Genomic DNA, 20482 nt, shown 5'->3' on the forward strand with positions numbered 1-20482 from the left:
TAACAATAGGGTAAGGGAGGGAGGTCGATTATTATCTACACAATTTCCCCACAAATCTAAAACTGTCCTAAAATTGCAACTTCATTTAAAATAAAGGCTTTGTTTTGAAAGGGACACTAAATTCAATTTGTAAAGTAAGAATAAGTTCACCAGATTACTCTGTGTTTCGTGGTTGTCTGGAATATGTTTGTTCAAACTATTCAATTCTTTAACATAAAACATGAGAGATGTTCTATGCTAACATGTGCACACGCACACACACACAGGAACATTGAAATTATTTGCTTACCCAAAGGCTGTACTCCCCAAGAAAGGAAGGAAGCCAGGGATACCTATGATTTTGTAGTTTTCATCAAATTAATTCTTGCTACTGAGCATTTAGAATGATCTATTTTTATGTGAGGAGTGACAAATTACACAAAGCAGAAGGTGAAACTGTACTAACAACAGTTTAGATAAGTGACAAAAGACTATTTTGAATAAAGACAAGAGACAGCATGCTAAATATCAGAACAAAGAGTATCTAAATGGATGCCAAAAGTTGGAATTGGACAGGATACAGCCAAAGAGACCCACAAAGTGGGAAATGGTGATGGGTTAACTCATCATGCCTCCAGACTTTCAGAAGGGGTGTCTTCCTCCCTCTAAGGATAATGCACATGAGGAGGACTGCCTGCTGCAGGAGGGGGAAGTGAGAGTGGGGCTCTCCACCTTTGTGCCCTGCAGTCCAGACTGGCTCATACCAAGATCCAAAGGCAGTCTGCCTGATGCCATCTCACCATTTATCCAGAACTTCTTGAGGTAGTTTGCAGGTGTTTACAAGCTCCAGAGCCATTCTTTGGCTGAATGACCGTGGCTACTGTGCGATGTCTGGTCATGCAGTCTACTTGAACTCCACTTGCCTTTTTTTTCATCTTTGCATTCTGCTTTGTGCATAGAACCACCCTCCACTCCCATCCTGAAACCGACTCTGAATTACTCCAACCCCAGAGCCTCCCTGTTGCCCAAGAGACAACATTCTTCTCCACTGAATGTCTCAGCCACCCCTGCCACCTAGCAAGTTTCAGACTGAACCATTCCTGGTTTCCACACTGCTGTGGGTGTCACCATGACCCACTGGTTCATCAGGACCCTGGCCAGCCCTTATGACCGTCCAAAGTCCCTTGGGACTTCACCCTCCATCTCACCCAATCCCAGATCTCTCACCACAAACCTTAGTTTTGCCACACAGCAGCCCTGTGGCCTCTGCCACGCCCCTCCCTTCATCCTGTCATCCACTGAAGGCCAGTGGCCATTCCTTGAGGAAGGGCTCAGCAAACAAGGCCCTCAACTGGCCCCTCAACTGTTTGTGGACAGCTGAAGAGCTAAGAATGGTTTTCATTTTTCATATGATTGATTGAAAAACCCCACCACGTTCAGTGTGTGGCTTCCATTTTCAAGGTATTTTATATCGGAAAGGCCTCTGATGAGGCTGAGGCAGGGTGATCATGAGTTCGAGCCTGAGTTACATAGGCAAGACCTTGTGTGAAAGGAAGGAAGGGAAGGGAAGGGAAGAAAAGCTGTTGGAAAAGGAGGAGGGGAGATGGCACAAAGGGAGACCCAAAACTTCCCCTGCCTGACAAGGAGGCTGGAGGAAGTGGCCTCTTAGCCAGGCACAGCTCATATCAGGACTATTTCCAAGGAGAACTGGGGGATACCAGATGGCCTCCAGCAGGCTGTGCCATGGAGGGGGCACCTGCAGCACACCTGATGGGGTATTAATCTCAGGTGGTTGTGACTGCTGACTGTTGCTGGACTTTTCCTCCTATGGCCAGAGCCCATTTGTCACCTGATGCCATGGGCAGCTACCTGCTGGGAGCCCCAAGGATTCCTAGGAGATAGTTGCACCACCATCGCCAGCAGCATAAAAAACCAAAAACAAACAAAAAAAAACCACCCACGTTCCTATTAGTGCCCCGCAACCAAGGTGGCTGACAGTAACCACCACGTCTTGCTCAGGGCTTCTCACATGCCAGGCCTAGTATGAAGTGCTTTAAATACACTTTAACAGTTTCGTACTCACAAAAGCCTCATGAGCAGGTGAATTTTTACTGTACCCATTTCACAGGGGAGAAAAATAAGGCAGGGGAAAGTTAAGTACCTTGGCCAGAGCCATGTAACTTGGTGGAGCCAGTATTTGGGCCCCATCTGCCTGATTCCAGAGGCTGTCGTCTACCTCCCTGCCTCTAGATTTCAGTCTAAGCCACGTATAGGACAATTAGGCAGCAAAGAAAACCTGTCACAAAAAAGTGCTCACACAAGGGTGAGCAAGTTCACCCAGCCAAGAGCTGAGAAGCACTGACCTAATGATTAAGACCCACTAGGAAGAGTGGAGAGGCCTTTCTGGGCATGTAGGACCAGTCTTAGAAGATGAGGGAAAGTAAGCGACTGAGAGGTTCTGGCGAAGGGCTCTGAAATCTGATGGAAGATTTTCTTTTTTATTTTTTGACAGCACTGGGGTTTGAACTCAGGGCCTCACACTTGCTAGGCAAGTACTCTTACCCCTGGAGTCACTCTGTCAGCCCTTTTTATTTATTTATTTTTTGTGTGATTAATTTTTTTGAGATAAGGGCTCAAGAACTATTTGCCCAGGGCTGGCTTTGAACCACGATCCTCCTGATCTCTGCCTCCACTGGTGTCTGGTTCTGATGGAAGCTTTTTTCATGCTCCATCTCATTCATCCCTCCCTCTATCCACACATCCATCCATCCATCCCTCCCTAGCTCTCTCCCTCCATCCCTCTCTTCTTCCACCATCCCCTCTTTCCCTCCCTAGTTCCCTCCATCATCCATCTTACATTCATTCATTCAGTTCCCATCTTACCGTCCCCTACCCAATCATCCATCCGTGATATATCCACCTATCCATTCAGTCATTCAGAGCCCATCCACTCCTCCATCCATCCTAGTTTGAGCCATGGCTTACTGTGATGTCACCTGAGGACAGTCTGTGGGACTGAGCTGAAAGTGGCAGATTGGCATTGCCTCTGTGAACACTTGGCCCCATCACATTGATGAGGACTAGATCCTATGGTTTGCACATTGCTTCACTCATGAAACCCTTCCAGTGGTGCCCGGAGGAGGTACAGTTGCTGTCATCTCGCCCATTTTATACGGGAGGAAACTGAGCTTCTGAGAGGCAAGTGCAAGACCTGACTAAAAAGAGGTAGAACTGGGACTTGAACCCAGACATCTTGGCCCTCAGCCCAGTGCTCTTCAGACTGTAACTCCCACTTCCTGATAGGGGACTTTCAGGAGCTATTATCAACTGGCCCTGGGCCTGCTCTGGACACATGGACTCCTGAGCCCTTTGCCCTGTGTGGCCATCCTTCTCCCTCATTAGACTGCCCTCCTGGAGGCAGCCTGTGTGTTCTGAGCATCAGGCTCCTAAGAACCCAGTGCTCGACTCTGCACACATGGGTTCTGAGGAGGCCCAGCCTTTGATATTTCAAGACCTTGGCTCACCCAGCCTGAGATGTCGAGTGAAGCATTGATAAGCCCATGGAATGACCAATGCAGATTGACTCCGGTGGCCAAGGCACCAAACGGGAGGGGACAATTCAATCCTTCCAAGAAATTGTCGAGTTCCTCGTTTCTATGAAGCTAACAAAAGCCACCTTACCAAGGACATTCATGGTGGGGAATATGGCTGTGGGCCACTATAGTCACTTAGCTTCTCTCCCCCGGGCTTCCGATTCTAAATGGGCAACATTAGCTGCTTTGTGGGCACCCACAGCTGACATCTCCAGTCCTTGGAAAGCTTTCCATAGAATGGAGTGGTTGAAATCCAAATGCAAGTCCTTATCCATGGAGACGTGGGCAGGACTTGGATCACTGAGGGTTTCCCTAGGTGTCTACTTGACACTAATTAATAGCAAGGGCAAAGCAGCCAGTTCACGCATGGCACAGTTTTCTGTATCTGCTGCCCATTTGTCAATTTTAGGGCAACACTGGCTGATTAAAAGGCATATCTTGGGCTAGGGTGTGGCTCAAATGGTAGAGCTCCTGCCTAGCAAGCAAAAGGCCCTGAGTTCAAGGCCCACTACAACAACATAAAAAGCCTATCTTCTCTCACCAGACACAAAAAAACCTGTGACTTCATCCGATGACCCTGGGGCAGGGAGGGTATGGTTGTGTTGGGGGAGCCCTTTGTGGTCCCCTTTGTTGTTCAATCATGAGGCCTTGGGGTCCACACTGAGGGGCTTGCAGCTGAAAGGACACTGCTCCCAAGTTCCTCCTGAGGGCAGAAGGAGCTGGGGAGAGGCGGCCATTCTGAGGGCTCATTGTGTATGTTCCAGAATCTCCCCTGCAGACCCCCGCCGATGACGGATCCGAGGAACCAGGCTCTGAGACCTCTGATGCTAAGAGCACTCCGACGGCCGAAGGTGGGGTCTCCCTCCTCCCATCACTTCCTCAGACCTCTCCCTCCCTGCCACCAGCCTGCGCTTAGCCATGTTCTGAGCCACCCTTCCCAAATGGGCACCTCGAATGCCACCCTTCAACCTGCACCTGCTGTTCCCTCACTCGCTGGCTGAGAGACGTGCCTGTCCAGTGCTTTGTGGGGCCAGGCCCTGCTTCTCTGCCTTGCTCACTAGTGCTAGGTGTGAGCACATTGGTCCCCTGTGTACTCAGGCAGCCACGCTTGGAGTGGTGTGGTAATGTCTGGCCCATGCACTGCTCCCATATCCACGTCCCATATCCACTGTCCTCAAAAGCCCCCACCTCACTCTTCTTTCAGGGGCCACCAGGGCCTAGTGTGTCCATTTGGGCAGGGTGCATCTCCACACCACACCTTGGGACTGGTCTTTGTTTGGTGTCTTTCATTTTGTGGACTCTGGGTGTGGTCTGAGCCTCTGGACTTTGACCATGCTGTGTGTTTCAAGTATTCTGGCCTGTCCCCTGCCGACATTCGGTGTTGGACTGTTGTAATGTCCTTGTCATTTCCTAAAATGCTCCTTAGTCCTGATTTTCATCCCCTTCTCTTGCTTCCCATCTGTGTCAGTCGAGACTGTGACATTTGACTGCAGGAAATAGAAAACCCAACTGACTCGCACATACATGAAGAAGCTTATCTGTGTCACGAAATAGATGCCTGGACTTGACAGCAGCTCCCAGTGTCACCTGTGCTCTCCTGTCTTCATCTTTTGCCATCTTTAATAGTTGGACTGCTGCCTCCTGGTTGCAAGATGGCTGCTGCACTCTTAAGCATCATATCTGCCTTCTAAGCAAGAACAGGTACAAAGCAAAGTGGCCAAAGGGTCAGGAAGCCCAGTGTGTTCCCTTTTTGTTAGGAAAGCAGGAGTTTTCCTGCAAACTCCACCTGGCAGACTTCCACTTGGGTGTGACCATACCTGGGTCTCATGGCCACTCCCGGCTGCAAGGCTGGGATATTGAACATTTTGTAGTAGAAAAAATGAAGGGAGAAGAACATTAAGAACAGCTTTTGAGTAACCTGTTTGTGGTATCTGCTTCTCCATTTCTCCATTCTCCCTGAGGATGTTCAAGCTTCCATTCTCACCTCTTCTCCAGGCCCTGTGCCTTCCTTGGGCATTGTGTCACCAGGTGACATATTTCCCCAAGTGTCCACCTTTGAATTAATCCAGAAAGTGGCTGTCAAATCCCTGCCAAGTTGCTTGGCATAATGGTGCATCTTTGGAGGATACAGCTGGCATAGCCCTTACTGTGAGGTCCTTAGAATGGTGGCAATGTCCAGGCCAAATTCTCTTTGCTTTCCTGGCAGCTGGTGATGCAAGACATTTCCTGCTCATCTTGTTTTGCAAGTTGCTTGCCACCCTGAGAAAGTCCTGAAGCTCTATGCCAGTCCTCATGCCAGATCCCAAACATGGCTTCCTGTTGTCTGGCAGCATCATTCCAAAAGAAGCTTCCTCCCACAGGTCATGCAGTCCAGACTGTACCTGCATGGGACCAGGACCATCAGCTCACCCCCACAGGGAGGGAGCCCTGCATGGGCTGGGCTTTGCCTGGCTGCACCAAAGACAACTATAATCTAAATGTCTGTTGTAGAGCTAAGCTGCACAGACTTCTGGGAATCCCTCAGAGCTGACCTCTCATCATGTGTGTCCACAATGCCCAAGGTGGAGTCAGGGGGCTCCCAAGAGCCACCCATCTGAAGTGTTCGCCTCCGTGAGATGCTGACTGTAGCTCCTTGTGGGCAACCCCTACCTCATGACTCTGCTGTGAGGCTGGACCCATCGATAGTCAAGTCCCAGACTCTGGGCAGGACTAGGCCTGGTCACTGCCATGCAGGAAACTCAGTGCGTTTTAATTAGGAGTTGTGAGCTTGGGAGACATGGGACTAGAGCTTGAAGAAACCTCAGAGATGACACTTCTGTTTTGTAGATGAGGAAATGGAGGCTCAAAGGGGACAAAGGACTTGCTCAGAGCCTCACAGCAAAACCATCCTGACTGGTTCTTGTATATACTCTACCCAGCCCACTTTCACTTGTACCTCATTGGTCAGGGCTGAGACTTATAGCTGCCCTTGGCTGCAAGGCTGGAATACTGCAGCACCTCTGCTCTGCCTGGATCCTGTCCCATTCTCCTGCACTGCTCTAAGGATCACACATCTGGAAACATCCCCACGATTTCCATATTCTCTGTAGAAACCCCAGGACCAGCCCCAACAGACTGTCTCCCTGCAGCACTTAACATGGCACCTCTGGGCTTTCCGGGCAGGTGACCTGGCGTTTCACAGCCACTCCAGCAGTGTGTCATTGTGCTTCTTGGGAGATGAAGCAGGAGAGCTGGGGCCTGCTTTGTGCTGGTGCTTTCTTGCATGTGGCAGGTCCCCTCCCCGCATTGCTCTGCATAAGCAGCAAAGGTCAGGAGCTAGGTGAGGCTCCTTCCTGCCCCTCTAAGGTGATTCTTGGTGGTTTCCAGACATAATTGCACCCTTAGTGGAGGAAAGAGCCCCTGGTGAGCAGGCTGCTGCCCAGCCCCACACGGAGATCCGAGAAGGAACCACAGGTGAGGGTGACCCCAGGGCCCCCCAGAGCTATGAAGGCCCTTCCTGGTGACCCTGCTGACCTTCTGCAGGGATGTGTTGTCCTCTTCTCTGAGTGAGACAGGAAGGTGGGCCATGCCAACTTCTGGGGAATCTTAGGCTGTTAGGAACAGATGCCTTGGAGTCCTGTGGTTTCCCACCAGCCTCCCTGAGGGGGTTTGGGGCCTTCTGGATTCCTTCTGGATCCTGCATCTTGCCTCAATCACTGTGTTAGCGCCAGAGTTCTCTGAAGGGTTTTCTGAGGCAGGCAGGACAGACCCACACCTTCTTCACACCCAAGGTCAGTCCCCTCTCCTGCTTGGACTCTGTCTAGTCCCAGGTCACTGTTAGGGGACAATTTACCCCCAGAAGCACCTGAACACACAGCAGAAGCCCAGTCATCTGGACCCACCGAAAACCTTTGGTTCTTTGGTTCTCAGTGGGGCAGTCCTGGAGGAGGTCAGAAGTGTGACCTTGCATCCATTTTAAGGACAGTGTTACCTTTCAACCCTGTCTTCGTAAAACAGGCATAGAGAGACTGTCCACCAACACAGTGATGGAGAATCAGTCAGACAGGGCACCAACAGAAAGAGCAGTGGGCTCAGGGCTGTCCAGCCACTTGAGAGCTGTCCTTCGAGGGGCCCCCAGGAGAGAGGCAGCACAGCTGGGAGCCCCTGGTGTCTTTCCCTTGGTGTCCTCTTCCCTTGGGCTCACAAAAGACTCCAGCCATTGGCTTGGTGAGCCAGAAGTGCCCAGATGCCCAGCTAGAAGAGCCAAAGAGCTCTGCACAAGATGCCCCAGCAAAGAAGGTGGGGAAATGCCCCAGGCAGAGGTTTCTCTGTTCCTCCCAAGACGTTCTCTAGGCTGCCATTCCCAAAGCCTCTGGCTTTCTCTCCAGGTTTCAGCTGAGATTGTCCATTGCGTAGACATCCCCTCCTCTCCCATCCCGCTCCTTCACAGTGCAGTTCTACTTTGCAAGGGGATAGGCCTTCAGCAAGGTGTTTGGAGATGGGTGGAGGGGCTCGCAGGGCCTCAGCCTTGAGCGTGAAGGACTCGTGAAGGCTGTGGGACAACTCAGAGAGTGAGATGACAGGTGACTTGATTGTTCTCTCCAGTTGTCACTTCACAGTTTTGTCAATGGGGAACATCATCTCCTGCCTTGGATAGAATTTGAGCCATTTCTTGACTTTTTCATCCCTCCTCGGTTATCAGAAGTACTTTATCTTCATAGTTACAAAGCCCCATGTTGATCAGAATGGCAAGTCCCATGCCACAGCGGAGTTCCTGACCTCATTCAGGGTTCAGCCCTCCCCTCCGCTGCTGGTGCGGAACAGGTGGCTAAGAAAGGCAACTGAGTGGCAGCAGAGTGAGCTACTCCCCACTCCCTGTAGGCATTCAGTGGTAGCACTTTCTCACTTGGAGACTTTATTTGAATTTTTTCCTCTCCTTTCCTATCTCCTGCTATCTTCCCCTAGAGATTCTCCTTCCTGTGCACTGAATTCTGGTAGACAAGTCCTCCCTGCTCTTTCTCCTGGGTCCAACTGCAGCCTCACTTCTGCTGAGGGTGGCTTGCTCCCACTGGTGCCTATCTGACATGATCTAAGATACGCTCACACTATCTCTGATCTGTGCCCACATCAGATCTGTGGGAAACACCAGCAAGCAAACATTGGGTGTGACTGTCTCCGGGTGGTGTCTTAAAAATCATAGAGCTGCCAGGCATTGTGGCATGCACCTGAATCTCAGTACTCAGGAGGCCTGGGAAAGAGCCTGGGCAACATAGTGTGACCCTGCAACACACACGCACACACATACACACGCGCGTGTGCACGCACACACACATATGCGCACGCGTACACACACACACATACACATGCGCGCGCACACGCACACACATACACATGCGCGCGTGCATGCGTACACACATACACATGCTCGCGTGCGCGTACACGCACACGTACACACACATACACGTGCGCGCGCACACACATATACACACGCGCGCACGCACACGTACACACACATACACGCGCATGCACACACACATATACACACGCGCACACGTACACACACATACACGCGCACGCACACACACATACGCACGCGCGCATACACGCACATATACACACCAAGGATTGGGGATGTAGTTCAGTAGTAGAGTGCTTGCCTAGCATGAGCAAGGCCCTGGGTTCTATCCCCAGCACCACAAGAAAACCCCAACCCTTCACGTGGTGGTGTGGTGATGGGTCTTAGAGTTGGGTGAGCAGTTTTTCAGCTGTCCACTGACAATCCGTACATTGATTTAGCACCTTGCTTTGCTGCATCCAATGAAGGTGCCCATGGACATCTGATCGAGGCAGCAGCTGACTGCTCCACTGCTGGAGCCCTGCCTTGCTACAGAGCGGGAGCCCCCTGCTCTCCTGAAGACACTCCTCAAGGATATGAGAGGCTGTTATGCCAACCACTGAGCCCTCCCATCTCAAGTTTTTCTGAGCCTCCCTTGCCGGGGTCAGAGATATTGGTAGCCTTATTTCTGCCTCACATCAGAGCCAGGATATTGCAACCCTGCATTGGCATGGGTCAGCTATCCCAGTGCCAAGGCAATCATGGCATCTCAGAATGCCTCCTTGTGTCCACTTTCTCTAGGACCCCATGGCCATTTAGCTGGACTTGCTGTCACTCTGAGCCTGAATTCCATGTCTACAACCTTGTCCAAAACTCAGAACAAATCCCTGCTCAGTGTTCTGCCTCCTGGACAGTGGACCCAATGCTTGCCCAATGCTGTGTCGCCTGACAATGAACTGTCACCATCAGACCTTGTGGGCACTGCAGTGTCAGCTGCAGGGACCCAGACGTTGTAGTGCTGATGACCTGGTAGATGGGGAGCTCCTGAGCCCACCATCCCCTCCTGCCCCACTACAGCTGCCCGGGGACAGGCAAGGGCTGGGTATTTACAGGGTCATGGTGGGGCTGTCCATTGACTCAGAATCTGCTTGTCATGTTCTCTATGGCAGGCCATACTGACATGTCAGTTTTAGGTGCAGAGACTGAGTACCATGGGTTGGGTAAACAAGGCTGATGGCCCAGCCATCAGCTTATAGGCATCTCTCAGAGGCGGTAGTCTCTGCTCACCCTGGTAATTCCTTGGTTATGAGGTCAGCACATGGCCAGCTTGCCCCATAAACTCCACCTCTGGACAGTTGGCATCGGCTGTCCTGTAGCTGTGTCCTGATTTCTCCTGTCTTCTAGGTATGGGTTCTGTTGATGTGGTCAGGGACTTTTCTCGGCCTTCTTTGTTTGGAGTAACTGGTTCCCTAAACAGGAGCCTGAGAACCCCCCCAAAGCTACCTTCTGGCCCTGCCAGCCTTCCTCCAGCCAGGCAGTACCTGTTCTGGGTACTGTTAAAGGGATGTAAAGGGAAAAAACTTAACAGCTTTGGTGTGCCTACCACATGCCAGGCACTGTGCTAAACACCTTTACACAGAGTCTCTCCTGACCTTCCCATTCTCCTACAAGGCAAACCTGCATCACCTCCTCGGGGTTCCAGATGAGGGAAAGAGGCTCAGAGAGGTCAGGCAGTGGCACTGGGGTCCTCACTCCCTCCAGCTGCCTGACTCCCACTGTGTGCAGCCTCTCCCCTAACTACCACCCTCACAGCCACTGCTTTTCCAAACTACCTCGTCCTGGCATCTTTGTGAAGTTCTTTCTTCCCAGGTCAAAGTCACCTATAGGGTGTGTGATGTTGTGGGTTTAGTTTTGGGAACTTTTGTCATCACTGTCCCAGCAGGGACCTTTGCAGGGAGCAGAGCTGCAGCGCCTGGCCCTCTTAGGACCAGCCTTTCCCTCAGGTCTCAGGAATTGTGTGGAAGGTGCAGAGAGCTTGGGTTCCAGCACACAGTTAACTGTCTTTGCTTTTGTCCTCTCCCCTTGCTGACACCGGAACAGCTGAAGAAGCGGGCATCGGAGACACCCCCAACCTGGAAGACCAAGCCGCGGGACATGTGACTCAAGGTCAGTGGGCCCAAATTGTCTCCAGACTCTGGGATTGGGACAAGGGAGATGGGAGCACTAAGATGGGCTCTCCCTGAAAGGGAGCTGGGCCTGGGCCCTAAGCATCCTCCAGGAGACTTGAGGGAGCTGGTTCTTCTGAAAGGCGGGCTACTCGAATATGGAAACAGCTGGGCTAGGTTTCCTAACACCATTCCTGAGTCATTCCTGAGGTTGCTCGGCATCCTAAAGGAAGCCGGTTCTCCCACAAGCTGCCCCCTGGCCTGTCCAAGAGCCGGCCTCAGCCACACCCCAGAGCTTTCTTCTGCACAGCCTTCAAACACCATGATTGTCTTCTCAGAAACCAAACTGCTGGGTTCAAAATAAATAAATAAATAAAAATGAGCATGGTGCTCATTCCTGTAATTCCAGCAGAGGTAGAGATTGGGAGGATCCAAGTTCAAGACCAGTCTGGGCAAAAAGTTAGCAAGATGCCACCCCCCATCTCAACCAACAAGCTGGGCATGGTGGCACGCGTCTGTGGCCCCAGCTATATGGGAGCTATAAGGTAGGAGGGTTTCAGTCCAGGCCAGTCCTGGGTGAAAATGCGAGACCCAATCTGAAAAGTAACTAAAGCAAAAAAGGACTGAGGTGTGGCTCAAGTGGTAGAGCACCTACCTGCCTACCAAGTGTGAGGTCCTGAGTTCAAGCACCAGTATTGCCAAGAAAAAAAAAAATTAAATCTTAAGAGTATTGCTGGGTGCTGGTGGCTCACACCTGATATCCTAGATACTTGGGAGGTTGAGGTCAGGAGGATTGAGGTTCGAGGCCAGCTTGGGCAAATAGTTTGGGAGACTCCATCTCCAAAATAACCAGGGCAAAATGGACTGGAGGTGTGGGTCAAGTGGTAGAGTGCCTGCTTTGCAAGCATGAAGCCCTGAGTTCAAACCCCAGTCCCACCCCAAAACAAACAAAAAACAAAACTAGAGTATTAATTGTAGGAAATAGAGACTTCTGACATAGATAAAACACGAACTGAGTTTGTTTTCTATCATTTTTCTGGATTTATTGACTGTATAATGTGGAAGCTTCTAGACTTCAGAAAAGGTAGAAAGATGCTGTTCTTTTCTCCAAAAAGCGATAGGGGATTTGTCTGCTGCTTAGTGGTGCCACCTGGCTTTAGGGGACCCTTCCCTGCTGAGAATCACTACACCCTCCTGCTCCTAGAGAGGTCCCAGCCTGCAGGAGCTGATGTTTCTTTCAGGTCGTGTTTTTCAGCTTAGGTAGAAGTAAAGCTTTTATAAAGTCCAACTCTAGAAGGCATCATCCCTTTCCATAAAAAGCAGTGGGTTTCGCTTGTCCTGCAGCTTTTCAGTGCAGGCTGTGGCTTTAGTGGCTCTTTCCCACTGAGAAGCTTGGTGGCCTGTATTCACAGGGTACCTAACAGAAGAAGAGGTGTTGCAGGGTAGAACTGCAGTTTGTCAAGGCTCAGATTTTGAGAGGGCCTCGCCCATGCCCAGCTCACAACAAGTGGCAGGGCTTCCTCCTTTAGGTGGCCCTGGACACCTGTGGGCGCTCCAGGGGATAGTTTGTCTGGACCTGTGTTTGCCAGATGCTTATTTACCTTGGGCCCCCCAACCCCCTATGATTGCTACGTCTAATTTTCACAGACCCCTTCATGGTATTCCAGGAACTGAATATGCTATTCTCCCAGCCTGGGTTCTCCCTGCAGGAGTTTAACCACAAGTGTTATGTTAGGTTCCTTGTCCACCAACACACAAACCATACCATGCAGCCCTAAACTGATGACTTCTTAAGGTATGTTTACTATTTATGTTTGGGGCCCTGTCTCATTTTGAATGGGGTCTCTTGTAGTCTAGTATATCCGAGTCCAGAACATCCCAGGCAAGAACAATTTGTAGGAGATTCTTGGAGAAGCATTTTCCAGAAGGCAGTGGAGGCCTGGTCTGTGGGGTGGCACCATGACCAGCAGCTGCCCTTGCTTCTGGCCTGTGAGCTGGCCGGTTGATACAAAGACCCAGTACTCGAGCTTAGAGCAGGCTTAGGCCTGCACGGTTTCTTGTATCTCTGTCTTTTGGGCCATCCATTCTAGAGGTGACCGGGGCCCCCATCTGAAGACATCTGAAGACCCTTCGAGGAGCAGAAACCAGTCTATTTTCCTGGTCCTAGCTGGTCCATATGGGGTGCACTTATGGATCACCTGCTTGTGTGGCAGCATCCGGTGCTAGGAACACAAAACCAATGAGACCGTGAGCTCAGCCTGGAGGTGAATCTTCTCACTAGTGAGCCTTGGGCTGTGTGTGGACACACCCTCGTTTTCCCCTCTCTTTCCCTCCTCTCATCCAAATTTCTTTTCCAAGTCCCTAAGTCCTTTGAGACTGTAAGTTTGGTCAGAGGAAAGCTGAGGAATGAATCTGTGTCATTTCCTGATCAGGGACCAGGTGGGATGTTCTAATAAGAGGTTTCTTAATAGAAGAACCAAAGAAGCAGATACTGGGAAAAGGGGTTCACCTGAATGCTACAGAATGAACCGGAGAACAAATGAATGTTCCCTCGACCAACTGAGTTGGTGGGCACAGTGCTGTGTTGCCAGGTACAACAGGGTTCCTCAAGCCCTTTCCTACCACAGTGCTCCTGCCTCACCTTAGGCAAAAGGACAGCTCTGATGTGACCATGGGAGAAGTGAATGTGCTTCCATTTATAGGAACCTGATGGCAGGTCTATTAGTAAAGACCCGATCCTTGATGATAATAAATTACTGGTTTTCCAAATCTGTTAAAAAATGGGCTTGCTGCCGAGTGGTTTGTGGCACCTGCTTGTTTCATCTGCTAGAAAGGGGATGAGAGAGAGGGAGAGGACAGGGGATCCTTGATGCACCACAGCCAGGTCTGTCTAGAGGCCAAAATCTTCAAGGGGAAGAAGCCTCTGCAACCTCAGTGGATTATGCCCAGGGCAGTGCCGGGCCAGAGCCTGTCAGTAGACAGACTGGTAATGGCTACGCAAAAGGGTCTGGGGAGGTCACCAGGTCCAAGTGCCCCTTTTATAGAGGAGAAAACTGAGACCCAGAGAGGTGAGGTCTCACCCAGGTTCACACAGCAAGTTAGATAGACCAGGCAAAAAAAGCAAGGCAAGGGGCTCAGAGCTGGGCTCTTTATGAGCTGGGCCCATGATACCCTGTGAGTGTCTTTTTCTTATGACAGGAATGATGTTCCTAGTGAGTACAGTTAGTTCACACCTATAATCCCAGCTACTTGGGAGGTAGAGATAGGAGGCTCAAGGTTCAAGGTCAACCCAGTAAAGCATGAGACACTATCTGGGAAGTAACTAAAGCAAAAAGGACTACAAGTGTGGCTTAAGTGGTAGAGCACCTGCCAAGCAAGCACAAAGGCCCTAAGTTCAAAACCCCAGTATTGCCAAAAAAAGAAAAGAGAAAGAAAAATTTTCTCTCTCTTAAACAATTGCTGTGCCCTTATTAACCTTTCGCCACCACTGCCTCTTCAAACCCAGAGGCGGTAAGAGTTCCAGGCCTGCAGAGGGAGATGCCACTGGCCAAGGAGCTTAGTGTTCAAGTTCAGCCCGGACACGATGGAGAAGTTTCTGAGATCTCAATGCCTCCTCTGGGTGACAAACAGCGAGAGGCTCCAGTCCCAGTGATCACTAACCCTCCTCAGCAGCATCCTACCTGCCCAGTGCCTCCTCCACCAAGAGGCCCTCAGCAAGCCCCCCAGGAATGGGGACCAGAGCATGGGGATCGAGCCAGGGAGGGACTGGTCGTCTCAAAGCCCTGCTTCCCTGTACATCTGCACCTGGAACCTGGGAGGGAAAGCTTCCCCTGGGAACCAGAGCAACCTGGAGGCCAGGCCTCAGATCCAGGAATCCTGGGTCTGACCCACCAACACATGCCTGGCACACCCAGCATTCCCCTCCTGCCTCAAAGCCCCAGAGAGGCCATATGCCTGCCTTCGGGGACAGGACCTGAGGACCCAGAGAGAAGCCATCCAGCCTCTGAGCTGCTGAAATGCCAGCTTTGGGGAGACCAGAACCAGGAGGGGCTGCCTCTGAAGGGGGACCAAGGCAAAGAGAGGCAGGGCAGCGAGGAGGAGGTAGATGAAGACCGTGACATCAGTGAGTCGTCGCCCCATGACTCCCTTCCCTCACAAGCCTCCCCAGGCCCCAGTGGGCCACCTCCCCCGGTGGTCTCCAGAGAGGCCACTGGCATCCTCGGTTGGCCAGCTGAGGATGTCATCCCACTCCCTGTGGATTTCCTCTCCAAAGTTTCCACAGAGACCCCAGCCTCACAGCCCAACGGGCCTGGCACAGGGCCCACGGCGGAAGGGCCCGAGGCTGCTCCCGAGATCACATTCCATGTGGAAATCAAAGCCAACGTGCAAGAGGAGCAGACCCAGGCCAAGCTGGATTCAGAAGAGACTGCACTTCTGGGGTCCCCTGGACAGGAGCAAGAGGCCCAGGGTCCCTCTGTGGGAGAGGCCATAAAAGAGGCTGGCCTTCCAGAACCATGTGAGAAGGAACCTGTAGCTGGCCTGCCAGGGAGGCCTGTCAGCCGGGTCCCTCAACTCAAAGGTCTGTGTTTCAAGCTCCTTTGCTCATCCCCTGGCACCTTCCTGTGCCACTGAGGCTATGGGCACTGCCACTGAGCTTCTGGCCCTCCTCGACTCCTGCAACTTGAGGCTCCAGGAAAGCCACTAAACCAAACACCTGGGCCACCGCTGCTCCCATCCCCAGCCCTCTGTCCCTCAGGCTCTGGTAGCACGTGCACCTCTCATGCTTGCCCGCCATTCTGCATGTCACCAACACCCCTGCCCCGTGCTTCCTTCCCTGTTTGATTCTCTGGCCACTAGATACAGCACCAGCCCGCAGGAGGGTGCTGGGCACACTCCACAGAGGATAACAGCTGCACTCATTTCTGCAGACTTGAGCCTTACCCACTCTCCCAAGGAGGTATAATTAGCCCCTCTTTGCAGATGAGGGAACTGAGGCTCTGAGAGGTAAAAGTAACTTGCTAAAGGTCACCCTATAGTAAGTGATGGAGCCAAATTCAGAAGCCAGGCAGGTTCACTCTGAAAGGCACACTTTTCCTACAGTCCCTTGCAGAAGGTGCTGGAGTGTGCTGTCCTGCCACAAAGGCACAAAGGCCACCAGCCTGTCTTCTGCTGCTCTTACCAGCAGACAACACCACACAGCCTTATAGGTGGCCAAACACATAAGCTGAGCCTGTGGCCCAGCAGCCAGCCTCTCTGTGTGCTGGACCACTTCCTGGTCCAAAGTGTCCCCCTCCTCCCTGGCAGAGACAGATGTTTCCCAAGGGTGTCATCTCAGAATGTGGAACATGACCACAAGGACAGGAGGGATGGGAAGGGAGACCCCCAAGTGTCATGGAGAGGAAGCGTCACGGCCTAGAGGTGGCTGCATATGTAGGCTTAGGATTTTAGGACACGTATATTTTAGAATTATTTTCTAGACTCAGAAGTTGATGCTCCTGCCAGTGCTGGTGGCTCATGCCTGTAATCCTAGCTACTCAGGAGGCAGAGATCAGAAGGATTGTGGTTTGAAGCCAACCAGGGCAAATAGTTTGTGAGACTATCTCAAAAAAAAAAAAATCACAAAAAAGGGCTGGTTGAATGGTTCAAGGTGTAGGCACTGAGCTCAAACCCTAGTACTGCTTAAAAAAAATTGATGCTCCTTAAACTTACAGTTTTAATACCTATGTTTGAAGTAGACACTACTTGTGGAGAACTCTTTGCAAATAAAGGAACCTGCACTTAAAATTTAAGATGGAAGCACAGGAAGACTGAGGAAGGAGGAGCATGAGTTTAAGGCCAGCCTGGGCTACACAGTGAGTTCAAGGCAGCTCTTAAAAAACAAAACAAAGAAAGAAGGAAGGAAGGGAGAGATGGAGGAAGGAAGAAAGAAAACAACAACAAAAAATAATTTTAAAAAATCCTGGCTGGGTGTCAGTGGCTCACACCTGTAATTCTAGCTACTCAGGAGGCAGGGATAAAGAGGATCATGGTTCAAAACCAGCCAAGCCAAATAGTTCTCAAAACCCTATCTTGAAAATACCTAACACAAAAAGGGCTGGTGAAGTGGCTCAAGATGTAGGCCCTGAGTTCAAATGCCAGTATCACAAACAAACAAACAAAAAAATCCTATGTCCTATTTTAAATTCTAAACCAGCAGGGAACAAATGGCTGTGACTTGATGGTTTCCTACGATGTGTCCTCAATGTCCTAAGTTGACATTTTATTGAATCCTACTAGCAAATATCAATAAGTGTGCCAGGGGCTGGGGAGCCTCCCATGGCCCAATGGGTTTGGAACAAGCTGCTGCTGCTGCAGGACTTTTCAGAGCCCTTAATATGCGATATACCTGTGACCCACTGAGACAGATGCATAGTACAGATTTCCAAGTATATTTGGTCCCACCTGTTAACATCTCCTGGAAGAGGGCTTGTTGAATTCTATCCTGAGTTGAAAATGCTGATCTAGCAGGTGCTTTTGTGGTGGTACAGATGGTGCTGGTTGATTGGGCAAAGGAAAGCATGCAAGTCAGATCCACCTGGGGGCTCCTGTTGCAGTGCAGATTTCCAAGTGCCCTGTGGGCTTGCAGACCCAGTCTTGCTGGGCCCAGAGTCTGTGTGAAAGCAACGTCTTCAGATGATTCAGTAATGCTGAAGACCTGTGGGCTAGAGGGTGGGCACTGATCACTCTAGGAATCCAGTCTGCAGCCATCAGTGGGACCCCAAGAGGGGCGGGAAGAATACATTGTTGAAACCAAGAAGTCGATCTGTAGTTAGTGGTTACCCATGATTGCCAATAGAAGGAAAAGGCCAGGTTAGCGGTGATGTTGGGACCCATGAGCAGGCTCCACCACCGTGTGATTTCCAAACCAGTCACCAAGACCCAGATGCCATCTTTGGGATGTGTGTCAGTAACTCCTTTATAGCTGATTTGGGGAAGTAGCAGGATTAGCCACCTTGGAGACCTTCAGTGGTAGCAAGACGCCCCCAGGGCTGGGTCAGGGTGGTATGGGCTCATCTGGAAGCAGCGGGGCAGCTGGAGAGGTCCCCATTACTAAGGGGTAGGCTCTGGGGGTGCAGTCAACAACAAAGGGATGCCAACGCCTTCACCAAGTCACATATTCTGATGTCAGGTGACCTGGAGAGGGTGTGGGGGTCACCATAGATGGTCAGGAAGGTGAGCCTTAGTACAGCTTACACACTGCTGTCACGGAGCAGGGGAAGCAGAGGTGGCTCCAGTCAGGTCTCAAGGCCCTACAGGGTAAGTGGGACTTCACAGGAAACCAAGGCCAAGCCTTGGTGAAGTCAGCAACCCCACCCCAATCCTGGAATCTTGCAAGAGGAAGCCTTGCTATCCATGGCTATCCATGGCTTTTAAATGCCTCTCCATGGAGCGAGGTTGTCTCTGCTGGGTGGGACTGACCCTGGCAGAGACAGGGAGGGAGACTGTGACAACCCCATGTCAATCTGTGCCTCTAACAGTGTCCGCTACATCCCCTCTGCATGTTCCCTCACCAGCCTGATGCCTCCTCTTGCCAGGTTGCTTCAAGCAGTGGCCTCAGTGTACTGTGTGATACTAACAGAATGATATCTGACAGGTTCAAGGGCAAAGAAAATCAACTGGGTTTCAAGTCAAACATGTGCCACCAACCCTGAGCTACGTACGGCTGGCTCTCGGTGAACCATAAAAACATGGTATAACGTACCATCTCCTTTTGTATTTTATCAGCTCGCATGGTCAGTAAAGGCAAAGATGGGACTGGAAACGATGACAAGAAAGCAAAGGTAAGCCGACCAGACCTCGAAACTCTGGTAATGGTCAAGTTCATCAAGAGGCTATCCTTTATGTCTGACTTCTCTCTCATACAGGATGTGTGCGGAACATTTGTCACTAGAGTACAACTGTCACTTAAAGACCATTGTGTTTTTCTGCAAGCTTTTCAAAAGTGCTGCATGCATCAATTTTGATAGTCATGCCAGGGAGGGGCAGGCAGCAGTCAATGAATTCATGTGCCTAACTGCCACCTCCTCACACAGTTCACATGAAATATGATTATATTCTGCCACCGAGTTCAGGTTTTGCACACCTTACACTCGCCACTACAGATCTAAGCTCAGCAAACACCTGTGTATTTAAGATACACACAAAATACATTAGGGGAGTGACAGGATTGAGCAAGGAAGTGATTTCCAGCTGAAGAGAAGAGCTAGAAAGCAGTCCAGGAAGGAAGCACAACTGAGGCAGATGTGCAGGGAAATGCATGGCAAGGAGGGGGAAGAGCACTGGTAAAGTCTAGTAAGCACAGAAGTCCAGGGAGGAGCAGCAGAAAGCAGACTGGCCCGGTTGCTGCAGAGCCCCACATGGGACTGACATGGGTTGAAAGGATATTGGAGAAATGTCCAATTCCTGATCCATGCACAGTGGAGAAGCATGAACTGGCATAGTCGACACTATCTCGCAGTCCTGTCAGAGTAGCAATTTGGGGAAAGCCCTGGTCAGTCTTTAGCAGCAAGCACCAGAGACAGCAAATGACGCAGCCTGCTTACCCAAGCCCTGCCTGTCCCTCTCAGCCCTTTTGTCTCAGCTGTAGTCTACTCCTTCAGTGACTTTGTGTCTGGGAAGTTGCTCCCAAAACTGCACACTGGTGTCTTTCCTGAAAAATCCTCCCATGGTCCCAGATAGACCTATTTTAAAGGAGTAGAGAATTTCCAATATTAATCCTGCCTGGAGCAGGCTGGGGATGTAGCTTAGTGGTAGATCACTCACCTAGCATGCACAAGGTCCTGGGTTCAATCTCCTATACTGCAATAAATAATAATAAAGCCAGGTATAGTGGCTCACATCTGTAATCCCAGCTACTCAGGAGGTAGAGATTGGGAGGATTGCCTTTTTGAGCCTAGCCTGGGCAAAAAGTTAGTAAGACCCCATCTCAACCAACAGGCTCACACAATAGTATGAGCCTGTCATCTCAACTATGTAGGAGGATCATGGTCCAGGCCAGCCCATGCTAAATAAATAAACAAACAAACAAACATGAGACCCTATTTGAAAATAAAGCAAAAAGGACATAGTTCAAGTTGTAGAGCACCTGCCTAGCATGCATGAGGCCCTAAGTTCAAATATAAACAAAAGGACTGAGGGCAGAGTGCATGCTTAATTCTGCAGTTGTCCTGGGTTCAATCCCCAACACCACAGAAAGTTAATATTAATTAATTAAAAAATAAATGGCACCTGGCACATCTGGTTTGTAATCAGTGCAGGAGCCCTGAAGGAGTATCCAGATGCAGAAGGTGGCTTTAGCGTTTGGTAGTCTGGGCTGAAGGCTACTTCCCAAAGTGCCTTTCCTATGCAAATCAGGGCTCTCCATCACACAGGCCATGCCCAGGGAGCATCCA

General features: G+C 50.7%; 1 protein-coding gene across 23 annotated transcripts in view; it reads left to right on the forward strand.

Annotated features, from left to right (window-relative positions):
- Mapt (microtubule associated protein tau) overlaps window positions 1–20482 on the forward strand; it is a 101276-nt gene that overhangs the window by 54113 nt on the left and 26681 nt on the right. For 7 of the 23 annotated variants that reach the window (XM_020161374.2, XM_074045824.1, XM_074045829.1 and 4 more), the window contains exons 3-7: window positions 4337–4423; window positions 6939–7025; window positions 10987–11052; window positions 14557–15630; window positions 18816–18871. In XM_020161374.2, the coding sequence (XP_020016963.2) occupies window positions 4337–4423; window positions 6939–7025; window positions 10987–11052; window positions 14557–15630; window positions 18816–18871 (1370 nt within the window). The remainder of the gene's footprint in view (window positions 1–4336; window positions 4424–6938; window positions 7026–10986; window positions 11053–14556; window positions 15631–18815; window positions 18872–20482) is intronic. The other 16 variants (XM_074045836.1, XM_074045839.1, XM_074045842.1 and 13 more) reach the window with 5 other exon arrangements.

Source organism: Castor canadensis, chromosome 11 (genome assembly GCF_047511655.1).
Source record: "Castor canadensis chromosome 11, mCasCan1.hap1v2, whole genome shotgun sequence".
NCBI classification, from domain to species: domain Eukaryota; kingdom Metazoa; phylum Chordata; class Mammalia; order Rodentia; family Castoridae; genus Castor; species Castor canadensis.